Below are 8,187 nucleotides of genomic sequence, written 5' to 3'. Positions count from 1 at the left end.
GGATAATCTTCAAATTGATAAAATGGAATCACAATTACACTTCTCCCACTGCCTACAAGATAAAGGCTGAGCTCCCAGGTCTGGCTTACTATGCTTACCATATGTTTTATTACCTAAGGATCTGTGTTCTGTTATTTTCTCTTAATAAAAGTACAAGAAAGCATAACAAACAAAACAGAAAGCTTGATGTTTCACAGTTCTGTTTATTGGATGTGATAACCCCTATTTTGGAATGCCTCCTCAACCAGGCCCCACCAGGCCTTCGTCCTTTGAAAACAAAACTCTGCTCTGTGTGTGTGCATACTTTTGTTGGGACATGTATACATACCATCTCAAGCATAAAATCCAAGTTCAAAAACTGGAGTTAAACAAAGCCATATATTTTTATGTCACTTAGAGTTAAAAGTTTTGAATTCCCAGTCTATAACATAGAAAATTCCAGTAAATTCATGGCCGTTCTGCCCCCCACCCCCTGCATACCCCCCACCCCTTACCACTGTTCTGTGCTTAAATTCTGGGGGAACCTTCACACTACCTAAATTCTGGAGAAGATACAGGCACTAACACTTCATCCCCATACAAAAGGGCTTCTTCAGATTTTGGGGTTCTCTTCTTGGGATCTGTGTCTTGCTTGCAAATATCCTCAACATTTTGCTTTTATGGAGACACACTGGAGCTTGCAAATCTTTCTAAGACTTCCTATAGCTCCCCCATTCCAGAACTGTCCCTCTAAGGCATCTTGCTATTTAGCCCAGATTACCCAGAATTTGGACACTAAGTCTTTACTCAGGGACCCAGGGTATTCCCTTTCTTGTTAATGTTTTGTGCTGGAAGCCTTGTCTTGTGAAAATTTTGTCTCAAAGGTATGTAATAGGTTTAGACTCTTAATGGGCTTAGTTACATAAATCTAATAGCTGTCAAATTCCTCCTGCTTAGTCCTGTCAGATCCCCACACTTGAGGTGGGGTGAAAAATAGAATGGTCAGTGGCCCCTAAGGGCTTCCCCGGTAGCTCAGATGGTAAAGAATCCACTTTCAATGTAGGAGATCCTGGTTTGATCCCTGGGTGGGAAAAATCCCCTGAAGAAGGGATAGGCTACCCACTACAATATCCTTGGGCTTCCCTGGTGGCTCAGACCGTAAAGAATCTGACTGCAATGTGGGAGACCTGGGTTCGATCCCCGGGTTGGGAAGATCCGGAAGAGGGCGTGGCAACCCACTCCAGTATTCTTGCCTGGAGAATCGCCATTGACAGAGGATCCTGACAAGCTATAGTCCACGGGGTCGCAAAGAAACTAACACAACTGAGCGACTAACAACAGTACAGTGGCTCCTAAACTGAGCAGTTCACTGAATACGCCAGCAACAGTTTTTAAAATTAAAAATGTTACCACCCCCAATTCTGCACAATCAGAATTTGTCTTTTTAAAACTATCACAGATCAAGGTGGAATTTTCGAATCCCTCAGAGATGGGCGTTGGGCAGGCCTCTGCTCAGTCCCTTTTTTCTCAAAGTCTTCAAACTTTTAACCCGATAGCATCTCCTGCTTCTACCTCTCCTTTCTTTGAATCTGCTCTCTCTTTCCAGCATGGAGAAGGAAATGTCAACCCACTCCAGTACTCTTGCCTGGAAAATCCCACGGACGGAAGAGCCTGGTAGGCTGGAGTCCATGGGGTCGCTAAGAGTCGAACACGACTGAGCGACTTCACCTTCACTTTTCACTTTCATGCATTGGACAAGGAAATGGAACCCCACTCCAGTACTCTTGCCTGGAGAATCCCAGGGACGGGGGAGCCTGGTGGGCTGCCGTCTATGGGGTCGCAGAGAGTCGGACACGACTGAAGCGATCCAGCAGGAGCAGCAGCTCTTTCCAGCAAGGCTCTCCCATCCCCTCCTCCCCTCCCCACTCCGCCTCCTAGCCCCGCCCACTCGGTCTGAGTCCCGCCCTCTCCCGTCGCCGCTCCACCCCCTCTTCTGTTCGCCTCGCCCTCTTTTGGTTCCTCCTCAACGTTCTTCCGCTCGCTCTGCAGCCTCTTTCGTCTCTGAGTTGTGACGTTTTCTCTGCGCCGGAAGAAGGGCCTGAGAACGCTTTCGGAGTTATGGCGGCGGTGGATATCCGAGGTAACCTGTGTTATCATCCTTTGTTTTCTGATTGTCTGGGGCCTGGTTTAGGGATTTATAGCTCTTGAGGGCAAAATTCTGGTTCCTTTATGATGTCTGCCAAGCTCTTGTGATTGTTTTTTTCTGAACGACTCGAAGCTCTAATCTGGCGGAAAACCGCCTAGATTTTCGCAGTTCTTCAGGAGTCTTAGAAACGTTAAAAAGAAGGGGGTTGGAAGAAGCCCTGGGCTTTGAGCCCTGATAGCTGCGGTGTTGTTCTACATACATATCTCTCCATCAGTATTGGCTGGGGCTCTCTATCCGGGTGAAGGAACGGCCTTTGGATAGAGAAGCGGGTGGGGTAATGAGCCGCCGACAGGGTTTGGTTCATCCTTGGAACTTGGCCTGGGGGCCGCCTTAATCCTGACGTTTGATATTCCTTTTTCTTTATTGACCAAATTGGAGTCTGGCACATGCATTGCAAATATATTGTCACTTATATATTGTCAAAATGTCTAGTGATCTTCAGCATTTCTGAATAATGCTTACTATATGTTTTTCTTTCATTATAAGTGAGAATATCAAGTACCTAATTTCATTACTCGCTTGTTGTCAGAGAGCTTTGTTAGGGCCATGTTAACACGCTCTCGCTTGCAATTGAATAAAAAATAAAAAGTCTATCAGACTTTAGTCTTCATAACTTTAGACTTCCCTGTGGCTCAGCTGGTAAAGAATCCACCTGCCAAGCGGGAGAACTGGTTCGATCCCTGGGTTGGGAAGATCCGCTGGAGAAGGGAAAGGCTACCCACCCACTCCATTATTCTGGCCGGGAGAATTCCATGGACTGTATAGTCCATGGGGTCGCAAAGAGTCGGACACGACTGAGCGACTTTCACTTTTTATTTAGATTTGTTAAGGCCATTGCAGAGACTCTTAAGGTGGGAATGTGTCTGGTGTGTCAGAACAGCAAGGATGCCAGTATGGCTGAAGCCGGGTGAGTGAGGAGGCCTGAAGTAGAGGAGGTCAGAGAGAATTGGTGATGTGGTCATATAGGAATTGTAGGCTGTTGTAAGGTCTTTGGCTTTTCCTCTGAGTAAAAACGGAGAACCACTGGAGGGTTCAGACCAAAGAGGATGAACATAATGTAACTTACTTTTTCTTATGATCACCTTGGCTGCTGAGAACAGTGTAGGAGAGCAATGGTGAAATTAGGGAGGCTAGTTAGAAGGCCATTTTTGTAATGAATGGGGATTTGGGGATAGCTCAGACTAGGGTGGTAACAGTGGAGATGGTAAGTAGTAGTTGGAGTCTGCTTGTTTTGGTAGTGTATTCTCTTTATTGGGCTGTGGTCTTAGGTAGTTTCTATGTGGGAGAGCTAAGGTATTCTATTTTACAGCCACACACCACCCAGTTAACTATTTTGTAAACGAACATCTTTGGATACTGGAGTATGTGTAAATTTATGACCAGTAGAGTAACTTACCTTTAGCCCTTAATCATGAATTAATAAACTTTTTCTAACTCTTACCAGTCAGATCCTGTGCTAGTTTTGATTAGTAACCCACAGCCCCAGTTTCTTAAAAAGTCATCATTTAATAGGAACACATTTGTATTTGTGGGTTATTAATAATTAATAATTGAAGTATATAGAAACTGCTATGAGAACATAGAGAAAGAAACCATTATTTCTCCCTTGCAAACTGGAGAAAGACTTTGCAGAAATTAGTAACATTTGAAATGAGTTTAATCTAACTTGACCCTTTGAATTTTCTGGTAAACCTATACCCTTTTGAGAAAGAGGTTTCTATTTTTTCCAAAAAAGTGTATAAACTAGAAAAAAAAGAAAAAAGAGGCCCAAACTAGGCTAGCCTTGGTTAAGCCAGAAATAAGGTCAGTCATATTAATCTTAAATGAAATTGACTATCAGCACTACCACCATCATCATCAAATTGACACGGGATTTTTATAATGTACTAAACCTTTTACATACATAATAATCCTTGTTTTATAGATGAGAAAAGTAAGGCGTGGGGAGGTTAACTCGCCTGAAGTCCTATAGTTGTCACTGCTTTTTCCTTGTGCCATTCAGCTGTGTGATGGTGAATTGTGGGCAGTAAAGTAGGAATAGTGGAGCTAGATTGTGAAATGCCATGTTAAAGAATTTGGACCTTGTTCTTTTAGACTGTAGGTGCACTGCTGTTCTTTAAATAAGAAGTGACGTAATTAAATTTTGCATAGAATATCATGACGTATTATGCAGCTCTCACTCAAAAATGTACAAGTTGGGCTTCCCCGGTGGTCGAGTGGTTAATGATTTGCCTGCCAGTCCAGGGGATACAGGTTTGATCTCTGGTCTGGGAAAATTCCACATGCCATGGGGCAACTAACTAAGCCCATGGGCCACAGCTAGTGGGCTAGCGTGCTTTGCAACAAAGAAGCCACTGTAGTGAGAAGCCTATGCACCGCAGCAAACATAGCCCCTGCTCTAAAGCCCGCTCACAGCAACAGAGACCCAGCAGAGCCAAAAATAATAAAATCAATCTTTTTTTTTTTTTTTTTAAACGTATAAGTGGCATTTTTAAGGCTGAATAGGATTGAGAGAAGATCTGGAGACAGGAAGCCCCTTAAGGAGGCTGCTGTCCAAGTGACACTTGGTAGATTAGATGTGATACTGGCAAAAGGAGTGGAGAAGAGGAAATGAATTTGATTAGACTACCTCTTCTACAGGACAGCACTTGTTGTTCTACTAGTGGTCTCAAAATCTGTGGTATCAGCCCTGACTTCTCTCAGAAATTCTCCTGACTCAGTATTTTGATTTTGAGGCCGCCAAGTGTAGAGGTGTGTGGGTTCTGGAGCTGAGCTGCCTGGTTTCAAATCTCAAGTCTACCATTTAGTGGTTCTGTGACCTTGACGAGTTAACCTTGCTGTATTTCAGGTTTTTCTTTTGTAAACTAATATTAATAATAGTACCAATCTTGAGTTATTGGGTAAAGTAGTTAGTGTCTGTACTGTTAGTGTTCAAAAGTGGAAAATACTGTTCTCTGTATTTATTTCCAGGTCATACTCACCTTACTTTTTATCTTTGACTAGTTTACTAAATGAGGAAAATATGACATAAAATTGCTGATCAAGAAACAGCCAGGTGAAGAAAATTGTAGAGAGAATTAACTGAACAGTCACTTGGATCAGATGACATTTGTAATTTTTCCTAATTCTGAGAGTCTGATTCCATATGTAAACTCAGTGTATTCAAGCTGAATTCATTACACCTTCATAAATCATTTACTGGTTCCTAAGCTCGCTGACCGGAGAAGGCAATAGCACCCCACTCCACTACTCTTGCCTGGAAAATCCCGTGGACGGAGGAGCCTGGTGGGCTGCAGTCCATGGGGTTGCTAAGAGTCGGACATGACTGAGAGACTTCACTTTCACTTTTCACTTTCATGCATTGAAGAAGGAAATGGCAACCCACTCCAGTGTGCTTGCCTGGAGAATCCCAGGGAAGCCTGGTGGGCTGCCCTCTATGGGGTCGCACAGAGTCGAACACGACTGAAGCGGCTTCGAAGCAGCAGCAGCAGCGAGCTCGCTGACTTTATAATTGGTCATTCAGAAAATTGTCTATTTTCCCTCCTAGAAATGTTTCTTTTGTTTTTATCTTGCTGTATATTGCCATTGCCTTCCACTAGGCCCTCATCGCCTCATGCCCATGTCTATTAACACTCCATAATTGTGGATAGGAAGAATCTATAATTATACATTTATTTGCTTCTGCAGATTATTTTTCTGCCTATGCTGAAATGATCTGTGATACTATAATGGTTTGTGATAACTTATAACACCATATAGACATAGTTACTATGTAAAGGAGAAACCAACCTCAAATTGTTCTTCTGCAAATGCTTTTATATAATTGTACCTAAGTAAATAAAAAAGAAAAGTGTGAGAAAGTTTAAGGAAAACAACTTTAGTAACTGTAGTGTTTAAAGCTGAAAATAATGATTATCTTTAGTTGTTTTTCATTGGAAAACCTTTCTTTTTCTGAAAATGTTTTTTCCTGGCCTGTTAAATATTTGTTTATGGCATGGTCCATTTATGATGGGCTATCTCAGTGATTTCTACTGATTATTTGGTCATTAACATGCTTCATCTATTCTTCCTTTACTTTATAATGTACACAGCATGTTTTACCTTTGTGTAATTGCTTTTTCAATTTGATTCATTTTCCTCTAAATTGCTTGTCACCTTGAATTAGGTCTGATTTCTTTATAGATGCCAGAAATACAGTTTAGAAGAGATTGAAGTTTTCAGTTCTACCTCCTTCAACCAGTATTATATAGGCAGTTTGACATCCATGACTTAACACCTAGTGGGACTTGGTACTGTCGGTGTTAGGAAACATTGTAGCTGTTAACCAGTAAAAGCTCAATTAAAGCTGTCTAGCCCTACTTTCCATGTCTGTCTTTTTCTTTTTCCATTTTGAAAAATTGAAGGTTTAATTCTTTAAAATATGACATTGTATGGCTGTAATTAAGGGCATTCAACTTTTCATTTGCCCCCTTTACATCATTATTATCTCATCTATAATAATAGCTTCCTAACTTATTTCTGTCTCTTTAACTGGAAGATCTCAGACTAGTGACAGTGGATGTGTTTTCTTTGACATGAGTATTGTTTGAAAATTTTTGAATTAGTTGCCAGCATTATAAAAACTCAGGATTTCCAATGAAGACTTCTCTAGATTTCAAGTCTTAAAATTTCTTCACCTAAACCTTTAATCATGTATTTTTATATTTCCCTACCTTTGTATTTACATTCTCTCTGCTTGGAATTGGCTTTGCTTCTCTTTTCTCCATGGTGAGCCTCTATCTATTCTTTAACATATCGTGTTAAAACTCACCTGCTGAGAATACGGTAGGAACCTGAAACGTCTTGAAGTTGTCTGAAGAGTCTTCAATCACTATGTCAAGCGACACAGATATTTCTCTTTCTTCATATGATGAAGATCAGGGATCTAAACTTATCCGAAAAGCTAGAGAGGCACCATTTGTCCCCATTGGAATGGCAGGTTTTGCAGCAGTTGTTGCATATGGATTATATAGATTGAAGAGCAGGGGACATACTAAAATGTCTGTTCACCTGATCCACATGCGTGTGGCAGCCCAAGGCTTTGTTGTGGGAGCAATGACTCTTGGTATGGGCTATTCCCTGTATCAAGAATTCTGGGGGAAACCTAAACCTTAGAAGAGGAGATGCTGTCTTGGTCGTCTTGGTGGTGCTTGCTTTAGTTAGACATCTCATATTGAGGTTATATGTTTATGCTGAAAATAAATTGTTTGGGTCAGACAAGAACATGGTAATTTGAAAATTGGCTTCCTTTCTTGCAGGCTTGATTTGCCTGGTGACCAAGTTACTGGTGACTAGTTCACTAGCTAGGTCATTCAGGGGAGTCAGACCAGCACAAAAGAAACATGTCACTTTTAAATACACTTGATAGTGGTACCTGTCCACCTTCTTAAACTCTTCTGTTGAAATTAGTTCTAAAGAAGACAACATGCCAATCCTGAAAATGCTCCCAGTTGCTGCAGAATATCGTATGCTTTTGATGTAATGTAGGAATCCTGTTTACCCCAGTTAATGTAACTTTCTGACGGCCTTGTGGACTGAGTACTGTTTTAAGGGCTGGTTGGCTCTTGAGGAACCCTTTCAGAACAGTGCATGGAATACAACATTATAGACCTCCCTGCAAGTCTGTGTGTGTTTTTAAACCAAAACTAAAAAGCTGGTAACAGAGCCACTTTGAAGTAGTATTTATTTTAGAATCATAAACATGAGAGTAACTTAACTTGTGGATCCCTTTTAGCTCTTTAGTAAATTGCAGAATTATATTTTGCTGCTGTTATATTAGAATAATTTTAAATTATTTTGAAACATGTATTTTAAGTGCTAATGCAAAGGTAAATGAAAAACACTTTTTAAATGTGTGCAGTATGTTTATTTTCTCCAAAAGTATCATCAACTAAATAAAATCCCTACAATGGAAGTCATTGATGAGCAAGCTGGTTTGGTCAGACATTATACAAACTTTGGTA

The 8,187-nt window shown here is 41.2% G+C and overlaps 1 protein-coding gene and 1 pseudogene across 2 annotated transcripts in view; both read left to right on the top strand.

Annotated features, from left to right (window-relative positions):
- The first annotated feature begins 1,986 nt into the window (after nucleotides 1–1,986).
- The window catches only part of MED6 (mediator complex subunit 6), a 48,172-nt gene continuing 41,971 nt past the window's right edge, over nucleotides 1,987–8,187 (top strand). For both annotated transcript variants that reach the window (XM_019969151.2, XM_019969150.2), the window contains exon 1: nucleotides 1,987–2,119. In XM_019969151.2, coding sequence (XP_019824710.1) covers nucleotides 2,098–2,119 — 22 coding nt within the window. In that variant the 5' untranslated portion in view covers nucleotides 1,987–2,097. The remainder of the gene's footprint in view (nucleotides 2,120–8,187) is intronic.
- Nucleotides 5,861–7,447, top strand: LOC139185359 (HIG1 domain family member 1A, mitochondrial pseudogene; annotated as a pseudogene).

This window comes from Bos indicus, chromosome 10 (assembly GCF_029378745.1).
Source record: "Bos indicus isolate NIAB-ARS_2022 breed Sahiwal x Tharparkar chromosome 10, NIAB-ARS_B.indTharparkar_mat_pri_1.0, whole genome shotgun sequence".
NCBI classification, from domain to species: Eukaryota; Metazoa; Chordata; class Mammalia; order Artiodactyla; family Bovidae; genus Bos; species Bos indicus.
The sequence above is the reverse complement of the archived record's forward strand: the minus strand, read 5'-3'. Positions and strand labels throughout refer to the sequence as shown.